Source organism: Girardinichthys multiradiatus, chromosome 2 (genome assembly GCF_021462225.1).
Source record: "Girardinichthys multiradiatus isolate DD_20200921_A chromosome 2, DD_fGirMul_XY1, whole genome shotgun sequence".
Lineage (NCBI taxonomy): Eukaryota > Metazoa > Chordata > Actinopteri > Cyprinodontiformes > Goodeidae > Girardinichthys > Girardinichthys multiradiatus.
This window is the reverse complement of record NC_061795.1, coordinates 25,224,105-25,251,746: the sequence shown is the minus strand read 5'-3', so window position 1 is coordinate 25,251,746 and position 27,642 is coordinate 25,224,105. Positions and strand designations below refer to the sequence as shown.

General features: G+C 42.9%; 1 protein-coding gene across 1 annotated transcript; it reads left to right on the top strand.

Moving 5' to 3' along the window:
• map2k1 (mitogen-activated protein kinase kinase 1) lies at positions 1 to 27,642 on the top strand. The gene is made up of 11 exons (XM_047347009.1): positions 1 to 261; positions 21,912 to 22,122; positions 23,466 to 23,612; positions 23,766 to 23,843; positions 23,996 to 24,047; positions 24,493 to 24,617; positions 24,757 to 24,964; positions 25,057 to 25,121; positions 25,207 to 25,265; positions 25,378 to 25,423; positions 25,495 to 27,642. The coding sequence occupies exons 1-11, from the start codon at positions 179 to 181 to the stop codon at positions 25,606 to 25,608; spliced, it is 1,188 nt and encodes a 395-aa protein (XP_047202965.1). The 5' UTR covers positions 1 to 178; the 3' UTR covers positions 25,609 to 27,642.

The following is a 27,642-nucleotide window of genomic DNA, read 5'->3' as shown; positions in this document are numbered from 1 at the left end:
AGTGTAAACATTGTCGTGACGTTTATCCACCACCCATCAGCTGCTTTGCCCCTGCAGCTTATGACAGCAGTGATTTTTCCACCCTGAGATCTCCAGTTTGATTCCAGATCTCTTTTTGTTTCTCCCATTTCTGCGTCTGTGTATCTGTATCCCAGCCCGCTTGCTTCTTGTACCAAACATGCAGAAAAGAAAGAAGCCAGAACCGATCCAGCTGAATCCGATTCCTGATGGGAACACTATCAACGGAACAGGAGCCTCAGAGTGAGTGTACATCATTAATCTAATGCTCATATCCAGATTCTCAGCTATGACTAAATTATGGGAAATTCATGACAACTGTGTGTGTGTATGTGCGTGTTCCTGCGTGTATAAACTCCAACCTGAGACTGTGCCCCAGGTGTTTACCTGCACCTCCATGTATGATCAATGTTGTTAGCAATCCATATAGTGTTTTAATATTTTTAAATTCACAACACCTTGTAGAGCGTTTTTAAAAAATGCCATGATATGTTCCTGAATTAAACTCAAGCCAGTAGACAGACATGATGTCTATTAGATACACCTATTAATTAGCTTTACACTTTATGGTTTAATCTTAAATTAAATCTATAACCTGAATTTAAACCAGAATTATATAAATCCTAGCAGGTTTTATTTAGATTTTTATGGCTGTTTGTCAAAAAATAAAAAAATAAATGCAGAGAGTGCACCACTTCTGCTTTGAGTATTAAGCAGTTAGTCAGAATAGGTAGTAGAACTTAGAAAAAGCTGTTTAAAAGATAAAGTAAAAAAACAAACATGCCAATTCCCATCTGCATCGATAGGATAGTTATAAGTACAATATTATATATTATATGAATTTGTTGCCAATTTGCTTTCTATGAATAGTTATTGGTAGTAATTAAATGATTTTCCTATCATTTAAAACATATTTAACACCACGAAATGTCTGAGCATTTAAAATATATATTTTTTATTTTATGACTGATCGGCACTGGGGTGAAGAGGGGATCAGGAACATATTTTTATTGTGGTCTATATTTCTACTTTGTTCAAACCTTAGTTGGAAAAACCAGTTAAAAATGACTTGTTCGCCACTTCTTCCCAGTATAACTGATCCACACACCACTGTATGTAAACCATGGCTCGGCAGAGCTCATTTTACAGGGCTGTTCAGCAGAAGCAGTATGCTGAATAATAAATATTTATAGGTTTAGTCTGTACACCTGTTCCTTTCCTACCACCTTTTCCCAAATAATAATAATGAAGAAACAAAACAGTTGTGACACAAAGCCCGGTTTTATTGCATGAGATGAGGAAAAGCTTATGCCAGTGCTGCTATGAATTGGATAAACTAAGATGAGAATTATATAACATGTTGACTATTGTAAAGGCTGCTTCTCAACATGTTGTACAGGATGGAATATTTTATACTTTCATTATTAGATCAAACATCTAAGGCCACATGTGACCTAAAGGAAGCTAATAGACTAAAATCTAATACTGCAATTGAGACGCACTGAATGCAGCATAGCATAGAAAAAGTGTGAGATGCCTTTTACTGGAAGGTTTTTGCTCTGAACTGTATATTTGTATTAAACTAAAACTTAGATTAGCTGTAAATACATTTTCTGAGAATAAGTAACCTAAAATTTTATTCATGCAAATTCAGATATACCAACTTTATCCAAAGCTGTGTGGAATGTTTTAACATACATTCCTTCAACTGAGCTATACCTTGGCATTGTTAGAACCTGCTGATGATTTCATCCTTATTGGCGAGAGCTGTTAACATTCCTGCTGCCGTGGACAAGCTCCAACAGGACGAACGGCAGCATGTTGGGATAAAGCAAAAATTAGGTACCCTGAAAGTGTGGAATCTCCTCACTTATAATAGGACTCTAATATGCACTATAAATCTCACATTGACAGTCTGTTGCATACTGGTACTATTTTGTCACTTTTTCCATAAAAAGACGGTTGTGCAGCTCTTATCTGTCTCTCTTCTCTCGCTGAGGAAAAAGCTGTTTCCAGTCAAGTGATTGTAAATTATAGACCTGTCAGTCTTTACATCACACATATGTTATTTCTCCTATATCTCAAACCCTTTCTTTTAAACCAGAAAGTGGTAAAATTATACAAGAAGGTATTATATGTTGCAGTGTAGGTCAAAGATAACATAGGATAAGTACCGACACCTAGGATACCTACCCCAATGGTGATAAGAGACTTATTCAGACCTAATAAACCTCAATTCGGTATATATTAGAATATACTAAACAGCGTGCACACCTTTTAATACTTTACAGATTGTGTAATATTTATGGAAAGACTGTTTCATTGTTTTGGAGCTTGTAGATCTGGTAAAATGTCTTATGCATGCCAGGTGTTTTACCAGTGGACAGTGGACTACTATATCTAAATGTGACGTTCATCCATGTGATATCATGTGAGAAGTTGCCACAGGGCCTTTCGTTGTCCGATGAGCTAACCCCTCCCTCCTACTTCCCTATTTCTAAAGGGATTGCTCAATCCAGCTCTCCATCCAACGGGTCCGGACTTCCCTAAACCTGAAAGATCTTACTAAGCAGGTTTAATGAAAGTTCTGTTTAAGCTGGTGTCGGGAAATGACTCGCCTAGCCTCTGACAGCCTTCATACAAAAGTCTCGCCCTTCTTCAAATGGTGGTCTGGACGACTGAGTAGCCTATCGCAGTCATCCACACTTTCAACAGTCACTTTTGTTCACGGCTGCTCATTCCCTAATTTTACAACTGGCTCTTGGTATATGGGCTAGGTTAATTTTAGTGGCTTGGCACGAGCCCCATGGGCGCTGTTTTAACAAACTTGACTAAGGCAACCTATAAAAACCTCCTAAAATATCTTGGAACCAGGCAACAAGACTTTTTACCACCAATGAAAAACCCCAAAATACGGTGACTCAATATTCATAATTGAATGTCCACGATTTAACTAGAATTTTATATGCTTTCTTTAATTAGTAACGCTTTTGCAGGGGTCAGTAACAGCTTAAATTTGGCAACACAAAATAATTTCAATAATAGAAATGAATCAATCAACTCAACCTGTCTTTCCCTGATGCTGAAACTAGTGGGTTTGGAGAGGCTTTGAAGACGGAGGCTCATCCATGCACCTGATGGAGAAGATTCTTCTGGTAACAACGAGTGGTTCCTTGAAGGGAATACGACTCAATCTTCAGTTTTCTTCCTTTAAGTGGCAGGCACTGATGCTCCAGGCTTTGTTGGTTAAACAGAATCTTTGTTGTTATATGTCTCCGAAGACAGTAGTTTCCAGAGGCTGAAGAGTTGAAGAAAACCCGGGGACATAAATGAGGTTGATTCAGGACTTCCAGAAGCCTGAAACTCAGAGCAATCAGCTGTTCACCGATCAAGTTCACTTCTGTTGTCTGGATAAAAAGGCTTTAGATTAAATCAGATTCTTAATCTTGAGGCACGGTCCTTTCTGGGCTCACGGGTTGATCTTCTTTTTAATGCAGTCGATCAGTGGGGCTGTGTCTATGTTCCTTTTCCATCTAAGCTTCTTTTCTCCGTCCGATCTTGTTCGCTGGTCTTCTGCGAGGAAACAATCCCGTTCCCTCCTTCAGCATTGCTTTTATGGTGCTTGATCCTTTCACCAGTCAGCCCCTTATTAGGCTTTTCAGTTATTGCGCAACCTATTCAGCTCAGCCTCTTGGTTATTGCTCAATACTTTAGTCATGGTCATCGTGACCTACTGATTCTGTTTCTTGGCCTTGGAGATGCCGATAATAGCCACGCAGCTGGCTGTAGTCGCATCCTCCCTTCCTCCCGTTTAGACTTCAAAAGGTTCGATGCCAGCATACGTCAGCTGGCTCTCGTCACTCCCAGTCATCCTACAGTTCTTTCCCTAATGTGGTCAGTTTTAAACTTTACACAATATTACACTTTCCATTCTTCAGCTTTCAGCATTTACTTTAAAACACAATTGCAAAACCATCACTTAATTCTTTTTATTCATGCTTCACAAATGATTAACGTTATATCTCTTTCATATATAGCTGATTGAGAATGTCAAACCTTAATGTTTTTTACTCTAATCCTCAGTTCTTACCCACATTTCAATCATACATCTTTTAACTTGTCAATCAAAGGTTACTAATTGCATTTAATACATGTGAAAGAATGTAAAATCATCATACATCATTGGATACTTGTTGTTTATACTTCTGCAACAGATAAGACAGATAATATGTGGCAGATAATATGTGGTTGATAATATGTGGCTCCACACAGGCCTCTCCAGTCTCTCTGCTCCAGAATATGAGAACAAGCTTGTTTCACTCCCCACTGCTTCAACTGTGTGTTTTAATAATTATTGCATGGATTACACATAAGAATATTTATTGTAACTTTTATGGAGTTAACTGTGAGCAGTTACTAAATGTTGCATGGATTACATGGAAAGATCTCACCTATTTTGACACCCCCTTCTTGAGATCAGACTGTATCCATGCCTAAAATCCCAAAAGTCAGAGAAAATCAAGGTCTGTGTCATAAACACACAAGGAGAGGACCTCATCTTCCAAGAAATCTGAGTAATATGGTGATCGGGGGACTTGTGGCGGGGACCAGATGTCGAGAATCTCAAACTCGTCGATGAAGTCAGGATGCATCAAAAAAGGAGATGACACAGGCTCCCTCTGGAGGACAGGTGGTGAGGGAGACCTATCAGCAGCGGGGATCCGCTGCCTTCCATGTGAGATGGTGTCAACAGGACTATGCAGAGGCGAGAGGATTGGGGGTAAGGGCAAAGGGGGGGAGAAGGGTTGAGGAGGGATTGCCGACATGACCTCGGCCAGCAAGCCATCAGACAGCTGGGGAGGAGCCATCTCCTCTCGCATGGAATCACCTGTTGCAGAAGTCTGGGAGACTAGTTCCTCCAGCGAGGCTGGCTGGTGTTGCTCTTCATCATCACCGGCAGAGGTTTGACAGGTGACGGTCTTGGTGGTGACCGAGGTTTGAGTGCTGCCTTCTGCAGTAGTGATTGACACCTGGCAACCTTTGACATCGGTGCCTGGAGGAGGCGAATCAGGGGAGCTATGGATGCCAACAGCAACAACCCTCCCATCGAGTAGATGGACAGTAGACAACCACAATCGATCTTTAGGATCTTCCCAGATGTAACTGATGATGGGGAGATACATTCCCCCTTGCTGTGTCTTTTTCCTAAAAATGTGCGCGGCAGCTCCGAAGGCCGATGTCCAGGTCACCTTGTATCATGTCTGAAGAGTTTGGCTCATGGTCATGGAGATATAGGGAAGATCCCCAGGACCCTCAATGCAGAAAACACTTGTCACTGTAGCATAGTCGACAGCGATAGAGAGACAGTAGTGACACCAGTGCGCCCCAGGCGTAACCCACAGGTATCTGAGCACTGAGGCTGAAATTCCACATCTGGAACAGGAGACAGTGTCCTGGAGAGATATATTGGAGGGCTGGAAGTGGATTTTTCAGGAACATAATGGTGACCCTGGATAATCACCTCCAGGGTTAAAAACAAAATGAAGAGCTTGAACTAATTATAGAAGCATGCGTTCTAGCGGGCGTAAATCAGACTATAGTGCTAGACTATTCTCTGTTCCGTCTCAGGGCGGCCAGCCAAGGGGAGCGAAAAAGTGGAGGTTGAGTGTCACTCAATGAGGCGTTGGGGGAAGCAGCACTCAAAACTTCCAAGCCCTGGGTCTTATACCAGGGGTGGCACCTCCCTTAGGGGGAGGGGCTGGTAGCTCCTCCTTCCAGGGCTAAGCATGGACCGAAGAAATTGTTGCGCAAGGACTTTACATATTATGGCTACAATAATCACTTCTACAGCAGCAAGCAAATAAGGCCAAAGCATCATAAACAAATTAGCGATCCAACCTTCAACTACTGAAACCCCTTCCCCTATAATGTGTCCGGCTTCCTGGGCAAGTGTAGAAACTACATTGCTGACGGAGTGTCCTAATGTCTCATACCAACTACAAGCATGCTGATACGCTCCTTCCCCACAATTCTTCCAGGTTTCTTTAGGTGGCTTACATGTGAGGTTGGAGTAGAAAAGATTATATCCTACCCAGTCTAAACCCTTATCTATGCAGCCAGAGCGTAAATGGTGTCGGAAAGCATACAATTCGGCTAGAGCAATTACTGAATCAGGAATGAAAGGCACAATAACATCCATGATGCTTTTCCTATGCCTGAGATTGTGTCCCAGTACGGTCTCGCCACAAGTCGAGCCTCCACCGAGAGATCTTCTCCACACTCCTCCAATTTTCTTCCACACAACTTCATGAGCATAGGTGTTGTACTCGTTATCATAATGGGATTGGCATAATTCAGTCCAACCTGTGAGCTCTTGGCAGGGTCTGTGGGCAAGGCCTATGGTACACTGAGTACGGGCAGTGTTACTCCATACGCCAGGGTCTTGGGTGAACAAATCTTTCTGGCCAATAGAAGGGTTGTGGCCAAATGTCTCTCTCTTTGGAATAAATTGTTGCCAGATATTGGTATTTAACCCAGTAGTTATCAGTCTGAGACAAACAGGGAATAACCCACTCTTCAACTTCATACTCCTGCAATCCCCACCAGGTTCGGGACCAATCTCTGCTGTGTCCTTCAGCCCGGGCCTGCAGGAGCATCTTTGCTGTTTTGATTTTATTTAGGACGGAGCAGTCATATCGCCATTTTGACATGACTGAAATGTCAGTTTGCCAAAGGTCACATCAGGGGGAAGCTCCATTGCTTGACCACACAGAGTTGTTAAGACTGTCAAAAACTTGGTGTGCCACACACTGGTCAATTTTGTGAAAATCTCCTGCCGTTACATTCAATAGTTCATCTGGCTTAGGTAGTTTTTGGACATACATATCTGCATAATAAGGTCCTTTCAAACCTTCATGTGTTCGGCTTTCAGCCTCTGGGAAGTCTCCTTTGAAGTGGGGAACACCATAAGCCTTCCATACCCAGGGAAATGTTGTGTTCAGCCATTCTTCATGTTCAGTCCAGATAGTTTTTGACCAGGAGGTTATGAAGGACAGATAGACTCGATGAGTGTAAAGAGGGGCTAAAGGCAGATAGTTCTGAGTGAGAGAATATGTTCCAAAAACAGCTGGGCAAATGTCTGAGCTTGGTATTAATACATTCCTGCAGGGCTTCTCAATTCCGAAATGCCAGCTGGTAATTTGTACGGTTTCTGGTTGACGAAGTATTTTTAGGCCTAGGAGTGTCAGGTAGGCGTGTGCGATTCTGCGCTGTGGCGTTGGATCCTCCTGCGGGGATGACAAGGCCCCAGTCGGTGTGGTTGCTGGTGTGCTGGGATGCGTCTGGTTTAGTGGACACATTCTCATCACAATTTAACTGATATTTCCCCCAAAATTCCCAATGGAGAAACCAGGCTGGGCAACTCACAACTCTTGAAGGAGCCTTGTGGATAACTTCAGGCTCCCAATAACCATGGCCTTTAAACTGTCGTTTATCCATGCTGGGTTTCTCTGTAGAACCTTCTTCAGTCTGGTGAAATTGGTTTCTTGGCTTTCACGAAAGAACACAGACTGGTTCTTTAGGGGAGGGTATTCTGTCCAAGGCAAAAAGACGGTTGTGTTCCAGCAAGTTTGGTTGGCATATTTTGAAGAACCATGAGCGACTTTAACATGGGTTAAGTTCCATGGTCCCACTCCAGCTTGGTAAAGTATAACTAACAAAAGAATAATGCCAATAAGCAAAGCAAAAAGCCTAAGCAAAGTCTTTAAACAAGACCCTTTATCCGTGATCTTTATCCGTTTCCATAGCTTGGGTTGAGTAGAGGGACTTGTGTTGTCAGGGTCGTCGGGAAGCTCTTCATCTTGGGCATTAAAAGTAGCTAAATAACTGAGAGGAATCATGTCTGAATAAGTCTCTGGCATGGTTATCTTCAGGAATAGCCTGCTAATTCCAGTTGATCTGCTTCTTCAGTTCTGTCCACTCGTCCTTTGAGCAGGGTTTGATAAATAGGTGATGGGTAAGGCAATCCAGGTTCCAACCCCTTCCACACCCACGTCCACTGGTAGACTAGCCAGTAATCAGGTTGTATATGTGGTCCTGCAAGGTTATATCCGTCTATGGCCCGCCTTTGTCTATAGGTCTCATAAGCCAACCCCACTTCTGACAGGGTACTGATTGACGTGTACAGTGTGTGGCTGTAAATCTGGAGTTCAACCCGACGACCTGGCTGGTACAGTTTGGGTCTCTCACTGAAATGGGTAATTGGGTGCTGTTGAAGACATATCTGCCAGGTTGACGCTCTTTTCCCTTGACTTCTTTTGACATAGAAGGTGATGTAGCCCAAATTATAGCTCCGGCCATTGAAACTTCATAATACATGTCTTGTAATGGTTCTTGATAATGTGGTCCCCATCTGATTCCCAGAACTGCTCCCTTTACTTCAAGGTGGACTGTATTGAATATCTAAGGCAGGCTTTTGGGCCCCTCTGGTGAGATTATAACTTGGGTATCCAGTGGGTGACGCCCTTCGTTGCCAGACCAGGACATTTTGTGATATGAGAGGAAAAAGTTACTTACATTCCATGGCAAGGCTTGGCATTTTCCAGCATGGTCTGGCTTTTGCAGATCTGCTTTTCTATGATACTCTATATTGGAGACAAAATAACTTTCTGAGGATGGATAAAAAGGGGCAAAATCCGCTCTCGGTCTGTCCAGTAGAACTAATCCTGATGGCAGTTTTAGATAGGGGATTCCATGCATCAGGCCATTCCAGGTGTTAGGCCCAATTTTAACTCTGTCGTCAGTATAGGAACCTGATGGGGAATAACATTCATCCATTTGTGTTTTTCTTTTCCTTTGACGCTTGACAACTTTTGTCCCTTTTCCTTGTTGGTCTGTCAGTTTTTGTCCTTTCTTGTCCATTTCCACTTCTGTGGCAAAGAGGGCCAAGGCCAGGAATGTGAGTGTTTATTCCTGTATGCTGCTGCAACTTCTACTTTTCCAGGGTCTTCTTTTTGCTGTTCTGGAATGACTGTTATTGTTGCTCCGACGGAGTACACACCTCTAAATGGAACTACAACCATTTGCACTGCCAGTTGTACCCTCTGGGTGGAGCCAGGGTCAGTGGGCGTGTCTGTCCAATGAGCCACAGTACCTGGAATCTGTAGCACCCTATCATGATGCCAGTTTTCAGAGGTTACGATGAACTCTCCCACCTTCTGTTTGGGTCTGGCTCCCTGGCTGCCCCAGGCATCTAAACTGGTGGTGTAGTAGTATAGCCCTGTACTCCGAACACCCCTTTCCTTGGGATTGTTGGGCAAATCTTCCAGGTGGAGGTCTGGATTTGCAACAACTTCTAATATTAACTGTCCCCAGGTTGTCAACTCCCAGGTCCCAAACCATCCGCTTGGATGTGCCTGTTGTTCTTCATTGTCAGGAGGTTGTTCCATTGCCGTGCCAACAACCTCTGGACCCCGGTCTCTATACACTCGGAACACCAGGGAATACTGTGTGGTGGTCAAAGGTGGGCGGCTTACCTGGCCAGAGGCTGGATCATATGGCCAGGACTCCCTTATTGATGCTGTCAGCAGATCTGTTGGTCCCCCATCCAGGCCATCATTCAGGTGACCCCATCCTTTGGTTCCACATAACCCTTCATATAGTGGAGGAGCTGATGGTTGAGCTATTAATACCACGCTGTCTTGGTCCTGGGTGGCTTGTCTATATGGTGCAGGCCTCTCTTCATCAGGATGTGGCTTAAAGGATCTGAGTGGATCATAAAATCGCTTTACTTGCCACCCGTCTGCTTGAACCACCTGCATCAGCCTTCCTGATCTTGTCTGGGCTCCACAAGAGTCACAGTACTTAAGAAATGAACCGTCCCACAGGTAGGTACACTCTCTAGGTCTTTCTTCACGCAGATCCCACTGGGTCACAAAGACCACTCTGGGGAGAGTGGTGATTCGGCACCCCCCACAAATGAAGATGTCCATTACCTTGACGGGCTTGTATGGCAGTTTGTCTAACTCGATGCCACCGGTGTTATGATGTAGTGGTTTCTCACGTCCTGGTCCTTCCCAGCAGACTTTGAGCTGACTTGGGCCCGTGCAGATTGCGCAACAGTTCTTGACCTCTCGCCACCACAGTATTTCATCTTCTGTTGACAGGAATCCTTTTTTAGCAAGTTCCAATTTCTTCAAGGCTCTTCCTGTCCAAAGCCCTGAAGTGGTTCTTCGAATGGCAACCACCCCAAATACAGTGGCCTGATGTAGGGTGGCATGGTGCTTGGTTCACTGTCCATCTCTCCGGTTTCTGGTTTTCCTGAGAATTGGCTTGAGCTGTTCAACTCCTTGGATCCCTCTCTTCTGTAACAACACTGTGTAACGATCTAATACTTGTTTCACAATGTCAGTAGTATTGTACTTGGGTTTCACTGCTGTCGACACAGGGTGATCTCGTGCTCTCACCCACACTCGTTGTCCCTCACGGAATGGCACCTTAGGCGTTGGCTTCCCTGTTTTCTCATTGGAGCTCCGCCCCACTTCTTGTGAAGAGAATGGTCGTTGGTTGAGTTCTGCTGCAGGGGAGGGTCTACTGACTCGATGTCTGTCATTCAGTGCTTGCCCTATTTCTACAGCTTTGGTGCTCCAGTCACGAGAATTAGCATTTTTTGCTATCCAGTTTTTCACCAGACCTATGGTGCGTTCCACCACTCCGTTCGCTTGGGGAGTGTATGGTGGAGAGTAAACTCTCATTACGCCATATCTCTGGCACCAGTGATCAACCTGTGCGTTGCAAAAATGAGTCCCATTGTCTGTTCGCAATTCCTTAGGCACCCCAAGGGAACTACAGACTTGCTCCAGCATGGCAATGACACTGCTGCCATTAGCTCTCCTTGCTGCTCTTACAGTTACATACCCTGACATTGACTCTACTAGCACCAGGAGGTATTTCTCACCTTTCTTCCCTGTTATCCCCATGGGGCCCGTGACATCCATGCACACTGAGCCCCAGGGGATGGTGCTTTTGATGGTCAGACCTTCCAGCCGCTGTCCACGGCATCCTGCATTGTATTGACCACATACTTCACAGTCCCGTAGTACGCGCCGGATGTGTTTCATAGGGATCCAGAGCTCCTGCTCTTCCAATTCTTTATGGGTAGGCAGCACGCCTGCATGTCCTAAGGCCTCATGCACACTCCGTACCACCTCATCCACGTACTCTTCAGGGACTGCCCGTCCTTGTGGCGTTCTGTCCCACTTCTCGATCCCGACAAAGACAACTTTTCTCTGTTGAACATAGCAATCCACCTCATCGTTTCCACGCCAGTTAGCCCTTTCTCGGGTATGAGCTTTCTGGTGCTCCACTTCAAGCTCCAGGCTCATCCTCAACTCGGCGATCTTCTTCCACAGATCGTGATGGGCCACTAACTTTCCTTTGGCGCTTTCAAATCCATTCTCTTTCCAAATGGATAAGTCTTCGTTCAAGGCTTGTGCACAGTAGTGGCTGTCTGTGATTATCTTTGCTCTCTTGATTCTTCTCTTCATCAACTCTAACATTCCCTCCAGCACTGCTGTCACTTCTCCTGCCTGTGCAATACCGGGAGTTTTACCTTTCTGGCGACACCTCTCTTGATCGTGCTGTTTGAGAATAAACCCCCAGTAGGCCATCTGATCCAGTCCTTTCTTCAACCCATCAGTGTATAGGACCCACTCTGGCGGCCTTTCTTTCACAGACGGCTCTAAGGGTGCTTTCTTGCTGGCTGGTTGTGTTGGGCCAATCTCAAGGTCGGGGTCCAGCAGGATGTCTTCCCATCTTCCCCACCTTGTATTTGTTGCTTTTGTGCTTTCAACCGTTCCTTTTCTGAGATACTTGTGGACTTGGCTCTGAGTGATGACTTTAATCTGCTGTCCTTGTGCTAGATCTTTTAAGGTGAGTATCTAGCAAGCACCGCTAACTCTTTTTCTTCTTGGAGGAATTTCTTCTCTACAGATGACAAAGTGTAACTCCACAAAGTTACTAACCCCCCATTTTCATTGCTCACTTTCAGCATGGAGTCCTCATCTTCACAGCTGATCTCGGCCACCAACTTTTCAGTCAAACTCCTCGCCTCGGTTTGAGCCGAGGAGTCAAACTCCTCGGCTCAAACCTCACGGCTTCTTGGCTTGCTCTTTTGAGCTTATCCAGGTCGTTCTGGTTTGATGCAGTCTATGTCCAATTTTTCTTTGTCATTTTTTCTTCTCCTTCTCGCTTCTTTAGGCAGGCATATAACGGCTTAGCATATCTTTGATAATTAGGAACATGATCTCTCACAGTATTCGGCCCCCTTGAACTTTTCAGCCTTTTGCCACATTTCAGGCTTCAAACATAAAGATATAAAATAAAAAATTTTTGTGAAGAATCAACAACAAGTGGGACACAATCGTGAAGTGGAATGAAATTTATTGGATGTGTCAAACGTTTTTAACAAATAAAAAACTGAAAAGTAGGGCGTGCAATATTATTTGGCCCCTTTATTTTCAGTGCAGCAAACTCACTCCAGAAGTTCAGTGAGGATCTCTGAATGATCCAATGTTGTCCCAAATGACTGATGATGATAAATAGAATCCACCTGTGTGTAATCAAGTCTCCGTATAAATGCACCTGCTTTGTGATAGTTTCAGGGTTCTGTTCAAAGTGCAGAGGGCATCATAAAGACCAAGGAACACACCAGGCAGGTCCGAGATACTGTTGTGGAGAGGTTTAAAGCCGGATTTGGATACAAAAAGATTTCCCAAGCTTTAAACATCCCAAGGAGCACTGTGCAAGCAATCATATTGAAATGGAAGGAGTATCAGACCACTGCAAATCTACCAAGACTTGGCCGTCCCTCTAAACTTTCATCTCGAACAAGGAGAAGACTGATCAGAGATGCAGCCAAGAGGCCCATGATCACTCTGGATGAACTGCAGAGATCTACAGCTGAGGTGGGAGAGGTGCACAAATCTGGCCTTTATGGGAGAGTGGCAAGAAGAAAGCCATTTCTCAAAGATATCTATAAAAAGTCTCGTTTAAAGTTTGCCACAAGCCACCTGGGAGACGCACCAAACATGTGGAAGAAGGTGCTCTGGTCAGATGAAACCAAAATCGAACTGTTTGGCCACAATCCAAAACGATATGTTTGGTGTAAAAGCAACACAGCTCATGACCCTGAACACACCATCCCCACTGTCAAACATGGTGGTGGCAGCATCATGGTTTGGGCCTGCTTTTCGTCATCAGGGACAGGGAGGATGGTCAAAATTGATGGGAAGATGGACGGGGCCAAATACAGGTCCATTCTGGAAGAAAACATGGAGTCTGCAAGAGACCTGAGACTGGGACAGAGATTTATCTTCCAACAAGACAATGCTCCAAAACATAAAGCCAAATCTACAATGGAATGGTTCACAAATAAACGTGTCCAGGTGTTGGAATGGCCAAGTCAAAGTCCAGACCTGAATCCAATCGAGAATCTGTGAAAAGAGCTGAAGACTGCTGTTCATGAACGCTCTCCATCCAACCTCACTGAGCTCGAGCTGTTTTGCAAGGAAGAATGGGCAAGAATTTCAGTGTCTCAATGTGCAAAACTGATAGAGACATACCCCAAGCGACTTGCAGCTGTAATTGCAGCAAAGGGTGGAGCTACAAAGTATTAACGTAAGGGGGCCAAATAATATTGCACGCCCCACTTTTCAGTTTTTTATTTGTTAAACACGTTTGACACATCCAATAAATTTCATTCCACTTCACGATTGTGTCCCACTTGTTGATTCTCCACAAAACATTTTAATTTTATATCTTTATGTTTGAAGCCTGAAATGTGGCAAGAGGTTGAAAAGTTCAAGGGGGCCAAATACTTTCGCAAGGCACTGTAGTTGCAGAGTCCCAGCCAGGGAGAAGTCGCTTTCTTTCAGCTTCTGTTCAGTTACTTCTGGCACATCTACAGCTTTGTACCACTCTTGAGCCCTGGTTCCACTCTGAGTCGATCCTACTTTTACTAACCTTGACTGTAGCTGGCTCAGCCTTTGAGATAGAGAGCGGCGCTCTCCCCATGGTTTGTTGAGTTCTTTCAAGTCTGTGATGGTGATGAGGTTGTATGGACCAGTCACCCAAATGATTCCTTGCCAAGTTCCATACGGCATCTCTTCTACGGTCCCGTTGGCAAATTGGACCATAAGGTATCCCGTTGTCTTTAGGCCTCTGCGAGCCATGGATACCTCAGCCCCGGTGTCCACTAGATAGGGTTCTCCTCCCACCTTTGTGTAGATTTCGTCCCCCCTCCAGTAGGCATTTTCCAGGGTGACTCGCAGCCGTGTCATCATTACTTGGCTGGCCCCCCTGTCCCGGATCTGCGGGACTCGAAGAGGGCCTTATTTTCTTCAGAAGACAGTTTGTCGTACTCCTCCCTAGGGAGAAAGGTGCTTTTCTTTTGTGGGCCTTGCGATGCTGGTGGTCCGTAAAATCTTCTTTGCGATTCTTCTCTTCTCTGAAGCGGCGGTCTGTTAGGGGGGTTGGCTGGAGCTTTCACACTGGCCTTACTTGGTGGTTTGGCCCCTTGTCCTGTCTCTTTCTTTCTTCATAAAACTGCTGCTCCAGATCATAAGAAATTACTGCTTGATCCATCTGTGGAACTGTTGTACCCTGCATTGGCATTTTGGCAAAAGCGATCTCTCCTCTCCTCCCTTTGGTTACTTCTCGGAGGGCCTTCACATATCTAGCTGGTGAGATTGTTTGCTTAAGCACATGCCACACCGGTGCAAGGCGCTGACCTCCATCCATGCGCAGTCTAGCTCTTCTGATCTGGGAGTCTTCATCATCCATGTCTTCCAACACTAACCTCTCATAATGACTTTGAGCTGTTCCTTGTTTGTCTAAGGGATGTGCTGTTACATGGCTCAGCCACAATTTTTTAGCTTCGTCACTTTCAGTAGCATTGGTGATCATCGGCCACACATCTTTGATGTAATCTTCACTACTCTCTTCTGATCTTTTCTCTCTAACTAAGGTCTTGATCTTTTTGTACTCACGAAAAACATCAGCTTCAGGGCTGGATGCCGTGGGTTGTTCAGACATTTTCCCTAAGGGCTTGCTCGTGGAGCGTGGTGCTGACGGCAGTGGAGGTTCTTCCTCTTCTTCCTCGGCTGATAGCTCATCAACCTGTCGCTCAATCTCTTGTGCATACTTGTATGCGGCTTTCTTTAGTCTTCTTAACATCACATCATGCACAACTCCTACATAAGCAGATCTGAACTTACTGGTCAGGGGCTGATAAGTTGCTAGGGTGTGGTAGGATGGCATCATTAGGATGTTGGCCCATTCCCCAAATGTTGCTTTTACCATGAGTTCGACTTTGTCTTCCAGGCGGTCAGCCCATACAGACGGGATGTGGTAGTCTCTCTGTCCAGCTTCTGAAATGTACGCTCGATGGCCATCATTCGCTTGAACCGGCCCCCATGTCAGGTCTCTGGCCATTCTTTCTGAGTCCCGGTAGATGTCAAACACTTCCACTGCTTTCTTTTCTCCTTTTCTCTGTCCTACTTTGAGTGGCTTGTGAGGGGTTGCCAGCTGCACTGGGATTGAAAACAGGCTTTCACTGTCATCACGCTCTGCCCCAGAGGTCTCATGTTCTGATGGTTTTTCTTCCTCCGAGCCACTGACTTCACCGTCTTCTCTTTCTGGGCTCAAGGGCTCCATTTTAAATGGACTCAGGGGCTCTTCTTGGGCTACACTTTGTTTTATCTTTTTCTTTGCTTTTAAATCTTTTGTTGGAACCAGCTCTGTTTTATCTAGATCTTCCATGCTGCAATTAGCTAGGCTACGTTCCACAGCCTGCACGGAGGTTGAAGGAGCAGCTGCGTCTTTCTTTGCTGATTTTGGTCTTTTCTCCAGGCGGGACACTTGGTTGGTCTCACTCTTGTGCAGGTAGCGTTTTTCATCAGGGTGTGGTTTGATTTTGTTCCCTTGTTGGATTCTTGGTATCTCTAAGTGAGGGGGATCTTTCAGCTTCTTCTCATCCATCCTTTCTACTAACGCCAGCTCTCTCTTCCTCCGACTCTCATGCTGGCTAAGGGAAGTGACGATGACTATTTCGGTCAGTGAGGCATCTGTCAGCGGATTCTTGACTACATGGTGTGCTGTTGCAACAGCTACTTTTTCTGCCGACTCCCATGGCAGGTCATGTGATCTCAGTCCGTCTAGGCATATTGTTACCCTTCTCAGACTGTGGTTGATGGCAGCATTCAGTCCTTCTTCCAGGGCTACCCACATTTTTTCTCTATACTCTTTCAAATCTTCTCCCTTTTTGTAAGCGGCAATGGGAGAGTGGATGACAGCATAAGTGAGGTCGGCCCCACTAGTCAGATGCACTTTGCCTGCTTTGCTCTGGCTCACTTGTCTTCTCAGCTCTCGAACCTCTTTTTTGTAATCTTCCCGTGCCTGGGCTCTTAACCTTTTCCTGAATTTGGTATTGTGGATCTTGAAGTTGTCATTTGTGAAAACTAACAGTCCATCTCCCTCTATGTCCCAGGGGTCTCCGATAACTTGGTATAGTCGAGTCCCGTTTTGCAGGGAAATTCGTCTTGCATCTGTGGGCATAGGGTCTAGGACTTTCCTCATCATGACACTGTCTGACTTCTGACTAACCTTTCTTGGCTCTTTTCCTTCAAAATCCGTCTTTCCTGTCATTCTGAGTTGGTTTCTTTGGCTTCTTGTTCAAATTGGAAGGTAAGGTCTCTTACTTTACTTTGTGTGGGGTCATGCTCCCTGTGGCTTGGGGTGTTGGCCATCCGTTGGAGGTTTCCCTTATGGCGCTCGAGGGCTGCTGATAAGAGGGCTTCCTGCCTGGTAGTCTCTCGCAGTTCTTGTCTGGCCTGAGCAATCCGTTGAAGGATTTCACCCGTCGGTCTTGCGGCGTATGGGGTAATAGTTGGTCCTTGGCTGGGTCTTGCTTTTGTTCTGACTCGTTGCCCTCTTCTTCACTCTCTGTTTCTTTCGTTAAATCATAAGTTAGTATCTCTGAGTCAGCTCTGTGGTCTTTTCTATGATCCGGTCTGCCATACTCACTACACTCCTCAAGCAAACTCTCTTTGTCGTCATCTTGGATGGCTCGGAGCTTTTCTTTGAACTGGGTCATCTTTCTGGTCTCTATTTCATACTCTTTCAACCTCGCCGTGGCTCTAGTGTTGGGGTTTGTGAGGTACCCGTTCAGTCCAGATTCACTGGAAACCATCTTTACAATCGGGTCATATTTTTCGGATGGACTGTGTAGTGACACCAGTTTCCCCAGTCCCCAAAGTTCAAGGAACTCTGTCCACCATCGTAACCATCGATTAATGTCTTCCTTCCTCTGGACTGCTTTGGGGCATGGTACAACGGCGAGTCTAAATCCATGTTTTATCTCTGAACCATAGTATGCTTCATCTCTTTGGAGGTGGTGTGCTAGCTGACTCTCTAGTACTTCTTTCGATTGCTCTTTGTTGAAATTGAAGAACATTTTCTTTACTGATGAAGCCCATGTTGAATATCCGTCCACACCTAACACCAACTCGGTAGGTAAGTTGTGCAGCTCTAACGGTGTTCATGTCGGTTGTTCTGTTGACAGGAGTGGTTCTTCAGCTCCCCGCTCCGTCCATTCCTGCGTTTCACTCTCTTCGTCTATCGCTATGTCTTTGTCATCTTGAGTTGTCCATCTCCAAAGCCTCTCGAGGATCCTTCGAGTAGGAACGGATTAAGACTATTTGGATACTAATTTTACTGTCTGGGTCTGGTCAGTCTACCCTCAATAAAGCCCTATCCTCACCTGCACGCTATGCAGTTACTGCGAGGGTTGTGACTGACGGCCTTATCAGTCACAGACAACCTTACTCCCTTTCAGGCTCTCGGTGCTCAGGCAGAGACATCCTTCTGCTGAGGATCGTTCTTCTGGGGCCCCTTTATCTCTGTCAGGGTCCCTGTTCGGGAGCCACCTGTCGTTGTCCGATGAGCTAACCCCTCCCTCCTACTTCCCTATTTCTAAAGGGATTGCTCAATCCAGCTCTCCATCCAACGGGTCCGGACTTCCCTAAACCTGAAAGATCTTACTAAGCAGGTTTAATGAAAGTTCTGTTTAAGCTGGTGTCGGGAAATGACTCGCCTAGCCTCTGACAGCCTTCATACAAAAGTCTCGCCCTTCTTCAAATGGTGGTCTGGACGACTGAGTAGCCTATCGCAGTCATCCACACTTTCAACAGTCACTTTTGTTCACGGCTGCTCATTCCCTAATTTTACAACTGGCTCTTGGTATATGGGCTAGGTTAATTTTAGTGGCTTGGCACGAGCCCCATGGGCGCTGTTTTAACAAACTTGGCTAAGGCAACCTATAAAAACCTCCTAAAATATCTTGGAACCAGGCAACAAGACTTTTTACCACCAATGAAAAATCCAAAAATACGGTGACTCAAATAATTGAATGTCCACGATTTAACTAGAATTTTATATGCTTTCTTTAATTAGTAACGCTTTTGCAGGGGTCAGTAACAGCTTAAATTCGGGAACACACAATAATTTCAATAATAGAAATGAATCAATCAACTCAACCTGTCTTTACCTGATGCTGAAACTAGTGGGTTTGGAGAGGCTTTGAAGACGGAGGCTCATCCATGCACCTGATGGAGAAGATTCTTCTGGTAACAACGAGTGGTTCCTTGAAGGGAATACGACTTAATTCAGTTTTCTTCCTTTAGGTGGCAGGCACTGATGCTCCAGACTTTAATGGTTAAACAGGATCTTTGTTGTCATTTGTCTCCGAAGACAGTAGTTTCCAGTGGCTGAAGAGTTGAAGGAAACCTGGAGACATAAATGAGGTTGATTCAGAACTTCCAGAAGCCTGAAACTTAGAGCAATCAGCTGTTCACTGATCAAGTTCACTTCTGTTGTCTGGATAAAAAGGCTTTAGATTAAATCAGATTCTTAATCTTGAGGCACGGTCCTTTCTGGGCCCACGGGTTGATCCTCTTTTTAATGCAGTCGATCAGTTGGGCTGTGTCTCTGTTCCTTTTCCATCTAAGCTTCTTTTCTCCATCCGATCTTGTTCGCTGGTCTTCTGCGAGGAAACAACCCGTTCCCTCCTCCAGCATTGCTTTTATGGTGCTTGATGCTTTCACCAGTCAGCCCCTTATTAGGCTTTTCAGTTATTGTGCAACCTATTCAGCTCAGCCTCTTGGTTATTGCTCAATACTTTAAGCAATCGTCATCACTGTTTCCTTTAGTGTCACAATCCAAAGCATGGTTTAGGAGGTCATCAGAGTTCAATTCTTGCTCAAAGAAATAAGGTGAAACACCTTAATAGCAACTTCAATGTTTTGAAATATTTTTTTAAATCTATCAAAAGTTGTCTGCTATAGTGTTTACTAACGCTGGCTTGTGACTTCAGCGACCCAAATACACATAAAGCAGAATTACCAGGGTTTTTTTTCCCTCAGTACAGTTTTAAAAAAACTTTTAATTTTCTTAATTTCTGTAGGTTTTTATTGTCGATGTACATATTTTAGTAGAAAGAAAAAGAAATACACCATTGTACCTTTAAATTTTCCAATAAGCAAAAACTGAGAAACGAGTATGGACAAGAACAGGGCTCTCTTCACGTGCAAAAATGTCTGCTGTTAAACATGACTTTACAGAATTGTTAGGACACATAAATTACTTTTTAATAATCTTGTGTTATGGCTTTTGTTTCAAAAGACAATCTGCCTTGTTGTAAAAGACAAAACAAAAAGGGTGAGAGGTAATTCAATTGAGTACTTAAATATGATGGTTTAAATTTGTGTATTTAATCAGCAGATCATAAAAATGACTGCTCCCATGTCTAAACGATCTGCTGGAAATACAGTTTGTAAAGGTACGGTATTTCTTTCTACCATCAAAATCATAGTTGAAAAAGATAGTGTTTCCGATGTGAACGGAGTTACTAGGTCCTGTTTCAAAACATCCATTTGAATAAACACATTGTTTGGACCACCACAGATGGCTGGTTACTGACACCAGTCAGTAAATGTATTGCATAATGGTGGTTAATGAGCCTAAGTTGATGATGAGACACTTCCCTGAAACCAGACCATTACAGCATGGTGAAAATAAAAGCATTGCCATTCTAGTTGGCCAGAAGCTTTCATGGTGTGAGATGGCTGTTGGTTATTGCTGCTGCACACACAAAGACCCACTGCATGCTTAACCCAAGAATGCAATATTAAAGCAGGAGAGATGATAGTAAATCAAAAGGTGTTAGTGTTATCTAACCAAAAGAGGATCTCATGACATGTATTCAGACACACTGCTGTTTTCTGAAGTATGAGCCAAATGTTTTATGTTTATACATAACAAAAATGATGTCTGGGGGAGTCAAAGCGAGGCTTTCAAACCTAAGAACACAGTACAAACTGTAAGGCATGATGGTGGTAGAATAATGCTGAGAGTCTGTGGTATTTTTCTATTATCCTCAAATAATTAGCTAAATGCTTCTAACTTTGACACAGTCTGTTACTTAAATAAAACTAAAATCCCAAACACACATCACACAAAATGGTTTTGGAATGGATTAGGCAGGATAAAACATCTGGAATAGCCCCCACCTCAACCCTTTGCAGACTATGCTTAAAAGCCTGGTCTGTGCGTGGAAACCAACCAGTTCAAATGAACTCTACTATTTCTGATAGAGTGGTCAAATGTTCTGCCAGAATTTGCAAGAAACTTGAGGATGGGTTCATGAAGTGTATGTATCACTGTGTGAACCTTTTTGGCCCTCTGGAGATCACAGAAAATCTCAAAATTCTGATGTGAGCACCAGGATCTTGTATGTTGTATTATCATTTCTTTCCAAAAAAGAAGAGTTTAAATAAATCCATAAAAGCTCAGAATTAATTGGGAATTCCTGCTAATGTGTATGCAAACTTCTGAACTGCACTGTATCCCATGTTGTATATCATTTTGTCTACTAGGTGTACCTTTTCCAAACAGGACTAAAAAGGCATCTTATCTACAGACCTTTATGACAACCTGCAGAAAGCTTTTTTCTCCTCTGCTTCATGTTCTGCTGAATGTCCTTGGATATTGTGTGGATGGCAAACAAAACCCAGTGTTGTTCCAGCTTCCGCCTGAACCTGAAGGTGGTTGGAGGGGGGTACGCTACACATCTTGTATGAGTGTGTATCAGGTTGCTACTGTTCTGTGTCCTCCTCCTCCTTGTCAAACGAACAAACGCCCACACCTCCCACATCCATCTGAAACTCAGAGCCTCGTCTCCATGGATATGCAGTCTCACTGTCAAAAAATAAAAGCACTTAACCCTCTCTGTGTTGCATGAGGCTGTGTGGAGAGGAGTGTGCTTTTCCCTCCTCCAGGTGCTCTCCAGCAACTCGTGATTTACTTAGTGCAAAGAAAAAAAGAAAAAAGTGTTCATTATCGCTGAGCTTCATGAAAAGCGTCTCATCTCTCCTTCAGTCCTCTTTCATGCAGATTAAACATTTTATCTGTGAAAATGATTGTATTAGAAGGTGGAAGTTGAAGATTTCTACTATCCTTAATGTGGGCTGCAGAAGACAAGTTCAGGTGAAAAAATGAGTAACAGTTATAGGGTTATGAATACTTGCATAAAAGATTGTATATAAAGTGTTACTATTGGGGAGGCGGGTCTGTAGAGTTAAAATGTCATCACTTTGGGATTTGTGAAATAACATTAAAACACACCAGGTGGCTCTTTCTGACTTCTTATAGGAAGGTTTTTCCTATGTCTGAATGCATTGAAGTATTTTTTATTAAAGGACGAATACACAAATTATACATATAATATATTGTTTATTTTTTTGCCTTTTTTTTTGTTTATCGTGTTTTTTTTATTATTTTAGAACAAACTTGGAGGCTTTGCAGAAAAAACTTGAGGAGCTCGAGTTGGATGAGCAACAGCGAAAACGCTTGGAGGCCTTCCTGACACAGAAGCAGAAAGTGGGGGAGCTGAAGGATGATGATTTCGAGAAGATTTGTGAGCTCGGTGCAGGCAACGGAGGCGTCGTTTTTAAGGTCTCACACCGACCCTCTGGTCTTATTATGGCCAGGAAGGTGAGCTGCGTGTGCAGTGTCAGTGAAAAAGCTTTGTTTGCTTGAAACGTAACTAATTTTCTAACACATAATACTACAAAACAGGCCTCTAGCTTCAATATTCAACAAGTTTCTTCTTTTACAGTCACTGAGCACAGATACATGATGGGATACAAAATGATTTCTACAAAAAGGAACTTATAATTACTCATTATATCATAAAATATTTATCCATGGTTGGAAAAACTTTCCTCCTACATACAGTTTGCTTAGAAAATGTACCGTACGTATAAATCTAAAAATAGTTTTGGATTTTAAAAGTATTAACGCTATTGCAGCTGAAATGTCCTCACATTTAAATCTTCTAAAATTCAGATTCCATTGCCGAAGTCGATGTTTTGACTCTAAAGAAAGCAGTGCAGATGATTTCTCTATTGCTGTTTTGCAAACACCAATCTGACCTGTTGCATAAGAACAGTGCTTGTTTCCTTCAAACACTTTAGATGGGGTATGTACCCTCATGCACAGTTATCATCAAAACCATTCATACCCCTTGAACCTTTTCACATTTTGTCCCATTAAAACCAAAAACTTCACTTTAACACAAAATAGTGCATAATTGAGAACTAAAAGGAAGTGTGGCATTTGTGTTCAGTCCATCTGAGCACTTTGTAAATCCACCTTTCGATGCAATACATTTTTTTGTGTGTGTCTCTACCAGTTTTGAAGACTGAAATTTTTGCATAATTTCTTAAACTCAGTCCAGTTGGATGGAGAGCATCTGTGAGCACCAACCTTCATTCCTTCTAATTAATATGCTTCGATGTATTCCATTCCAAAGTAGCTCTGGCTGCATATGTCTTTTTGCTGCTGTTCCATAAAGGCCAGATTTGTCAACTACATGCCTAATATTTGTCCTGTCAGCAGTTTCTCCCTCCTGAGCTGTGGATCTCTGCAGCTCCTCCAGAATTATATTGGCCCTCTTGGCTGCTTCTCTCATTAATGCTCTCCTTGCCCTGCCTGTGAAACTGTTTGGTACATTCAAAGATCATTTTTGTTCACTTCACATTTATGCACTACTTTGCGATGGTCTAAAATCCCAATAAAATATAGTTTATTTGAGGTTGTAATATGACAACATTTGAAAAATTTCAAGGGTTGTGGACTTATGCCAGGCACTGAATTAGAAGCTACTTTCTGCACGACAATATAAAACAGAAATACAGGAGGCTTGGGTAGGCAAAAACCCCTGTTACAAAAGTTAAACAAATTTAGCACCCAAATAAACAATACTCAAATATCCAAAAACAAGTCTTGTCTTTGCTTTTTTTGGAATATAAATAAAATGCTGCCCTATGTTCCAGCTGATCCACCTGGAGATTAAGCCGGCCATCAGGAACCAGATCATCCGGGAGCTGCAGGTGTTACACGAGTGTAACTCTCCATACATAGTGGGATTCTATGGTGCTTTTTACAGCGATGGAGAAATCAGCATCTGCATGGAGCATATGGTACATTTTCTTTCCACAGGCTGCCCTTAAACTGCTCTCTACTTTTATCTCCGTGTTCAGCACTGTTGAAACGCAAGCTATCTATAATAGTTGTGCTCCACATGTATGTCAAATGAAAAGTCTCCATTTTGTTTCCTTTCTTTCTGGCTTCAGGATGGTGGATCTCTGGACCAGTCACTGAAGACAGCAGGCAAAATCCCAGAGGAGATCCTTGGCAAAGTCAGCATTGCTGTGGGTAGCTCCGACACCTCTCCCACCCATTTTATGCTATTTATGTTTATAGAAAACTGATTTTCCACTGTTTAGTTTTAACTAGTAAAAGATTTAATTTGCAACATCAAATAATGTGTCAGTGTGCTTACAATCCAAAATGTGTTTCACAGGTCATAAAAGGCCTTTCCTATCTGCGTGAGAAACACAAGATCATGCATAGAGGTTTGTTTCAAGTCCTTTCAAGACTATGTAGAAATCCTGGGAATAAAATAGATTTTTTTACTCAAAGATGCATGACAAATCTCTGTTTACTATGGATTGGATATAAACAATCTGATGCTGTGAGGTTTTTTCTTACAATAATATTTTTAACTTTAATCCCAGATTTCATGTGCGATAATGATATAATTTTGCTTGATTTTGTAAATGGCAGGATTGTCATTGAGCAGTCCCAGGGGGCTGATGCAAGTTAAACTCTGAGCAGGTTTAGACACTAAGTTAAACTGCTTTTGTTTCATTTACTTTTTGTAAATGAAAACAACACAATTTTGATGTCAGAAGTTGTTCACCTCAGTTATAAAATGAAAGTCATCCTGGAGCAGCTTATTCTGGGCTGCTTATTTTTCATTGTTGACCACTACGTACACACTGGATGGCTGTCTTTCAGATGTCAAGCCTTCTAACATCCTGGTGAATTCCCGTGGTGAGATCAAGCTGTGTGACTTTGGCGTGAGCGGACAGCTCATAGACTCCATGGCCAACTCCTTTGTGGGCACTCGCTCTTACATGTCGGTGAGTTCAGGACACAAATGGGCTTTCATGTCGCTGCACCAGAAAATATTCCTAAAGCAGCTATCTTTACTATTCAAATGAATGTTCTATCACTAAGCTCTGTTGTAATGACTGATCAAATCTGATGCATGTTGTGCAGCCAGAGCGTCTACAGGGCACACATTACTCTGTTCAGTCAGACATATGGAGCATGGGTCTGTCCCTGGTTGAAATGGCCATTGGGCGCTTCCCTATCCCTCCACCTTATTCCAAAGAACTAGAGCAGATCTTTGGATTCCCAGTGGAAGGGGAGGCAGCCTCCAGCGAGTCCTCTCCAAAACCATGCCCCCCTGGACGTACGGGGAGCTGTAAGTGAGACCCAGCAGTACATGATAAATTTCTTTGAATATTTTTCACTCTTAATTTTAATCTTGATACATGCATTTATTTCCCTGCTTAGCATATGGACCAAACAGCAGACCACCTATGGCTATATTTGAGCTGCTCGATTATATAGTCAATGAGGTAAGTTTGTCTGCCTTGTTTAGTGTCATATGTGCATACTGTATGCTGAGCATTGTGCTAACATTTATTTTACTTTCATTTTTAGCCTCCACCAAAGCTTCCTGGGATATTTAGCTCAGAATTCCAGGACTTTGTTAATAAATGGTATATAAGAGAATTTTTTTTTTTATACTCACTGCTAAGAAAATCTACATACTTACACATTTTGTAACATAACTCTTCAGAAAAGCATTCAAATCTTTCTTATTCATTGTAGTCTGATTAAGAATCCTGCAGAGAGGGCAGACTTAAAGCAGCTGATGGTAAGTATGACTTCCACACATTTAAACTTAATTTATTTCTAAATATTTATTCTTAAACGTTCCATTTTCAGGTGCACCCTTTTATCAAAAAATCAGAGGCTGAGGAGGTGGACTTCGCTGGCTGGTTGTGCAGCACAATTGGACTCAGTCAGCCTGCGACACCCACCCATGGCACAAGTATGTGAGACGTCTACTGCAAAGCCATAACTACAAGACCTTTAATTGATTTTTATTACTGCTAAGTGTTTCCAAAGTAAGCAAGGGGTTAAATCAGAACCTTCCAGGTGCATCTCAGTAAATTTAAAAATGATCAAAATATAATTTGTCTGTAATTTTCAGTAATTAAATCAAAAAGTGAAACTCAGTCCCATTACTCACAGAGGAAAATATTTTAAGCACTTAATTCTGATATTTTATGGCTTACAGCTAAAGAAACCCTAAATTAAATTTATCCAAAAAAACAGTATTATAATACAAGAAAAGGAGAACTTTTAATGCAGAAACTTCTGCCTACTAAATGGTATGTCTATGTACTGTAGTGTATACACTCAGTACTTGGTCAATGATGTTTTTGCACAAATTACTGCATTCATGGGGCGGGCATGGAGGTGATCAAGCAGTGGCACTACCGAGGTGTTAGGCCAGGTTGCTTTAAGTTTGGACTGATGCCTGTAAGCTTCCTCTTGATAATTCTCCATGGGGTTTAGGTCAGGCTAGTTTGCTGGCCAGTCAAAGGCAGCAATATGGCAGCCATTCAAGCAGATACTGGTCCTGCTGGAATCAGCATCTCCATAAAGCTTGTCAGCAGAAGGATGCATGAAGTGCTCCAAAAGTTCTGGAGTTGATAAAACACAGACTAACATCAGAAGATGACGTGGCACCCTACATCAAAGACAAAAGCAGGTGCTTTCTGTTACACTCCTATGTCTCTCCATCTAAGTAGCCAAAAGAAAATTGTATGATTTGAAGATTTTGTCAGCTAACGAGTCAGTCAAACGTTAGATTGCATTTAAACCTCTTATAATATATTCTTTGCCATTGTTTTTTTTTTTTTTTGTTCTTTTGCTGTAGATTTATTTAAAATTATGCAATGAGTTAGTGGTTTTTCCAATTTGTCATGGAAAACATCAACTTTCAGTGTTGGACAGTTATTCTGTATTACTGTGGTCATATTTTTAAACTTTAGACAAAAAAAAAATGAACAAGAACTGGCTAATGTTTAGATGGTGATCTATGTACCTGAAGGAATTCATTTAAACCTCTCTGAACTGAATTTAGACACCGTAGTTCTCCTGTGGGGTGAAATGCATGACAGCTGGAATTTAAGCAGCTTGGATTCTGCTCTTCTCTATTCAGATCATGTTTAAATGAAATAAAAACTTTCCTTTCCTCTGAAGAGGACTTTATACCACCAAGCAACAGTCCAGCATGTCTCCTATTGATATTGTCTCTGATCTAGCAGTGGCTCAACCTAAGGATTGAGACGTTTGAAGCCCATCTCCTGTAGAAGTCTGAGGTAGCTCTCACCTTCAGCTGCAGCCCAATCCTGCTCTTTTCTATTTTAGTTTTTGCTTTTGTTGGATGTTGACTGGAAATAAAAATGTGCAGACAGCAGCACATTTGTTATAAATCATTTTATGGAGCAATAATCTTTATTTTCAATGAACTTAAAATATCACTTCATGTGTAATGAAACAAGTTTCACTTTAATAGCTAAAATAAGCCCACAACACTTTTTGAGATGCACCTGTATATCAGCTATACAAACTTACATGCAGTTATGTATAGGACCACTGTTTAGGCCACTTTATAGAGGCCTGATTGAAAAGCCATCTTTTTGTAATGAGCTGGTTTTGGAAAAATAACACTGCTAAACCTTTTGTGGTCGACACTCCTCTTCAATCACGTACGATACTGAATTGTTTTTCCTCGTTCAATGTGTTAATATCTTTGTGATTAAGCCTCTTCCTGCATTGGAATCAATGTCTCATCAAGAGTCAAACACCAGAGGTGGGGGTCACATCCTACTTCAGTACGCATGAACAATCCTTTCCCAGTAAAACATCCTGAAAATCATCATCTTGGCCAACGTGTATATTTTTAAGAATCTCTATGCTGATGATGTCCCGATTTATTGTGCATCCCTATACCTCACCAACCCCCACTGATTTGTTGGCTTTTGTGACATTTATCTTGTGAATTAAATAGTTTGAATGACA

Bases quoted from the DNA above. Each gene is read 5' to 3' on its own strand.
- map2k1 (XM_047347009.1), top strand. From the start codon at position 179: ATGCAGAAAAGAAAGAAGCCAGAACCGATCCAGCTGAATCCGATTCCT. The intron at 23,613-23,765 runs GTACATTTTCTT...TTCTGGCTTCAG, and splicing joins GCATCTGCATGGAGCATATG to GATGGTGGATCTCTGGACCA. The intron at 24,618-24,756 runs GTGAGTTCAGGA...CATGTTGTGCAG, and splicing joins GCACTCGCTCTTACATGTCG to CCAGAGCGTCTACAGGGCAC.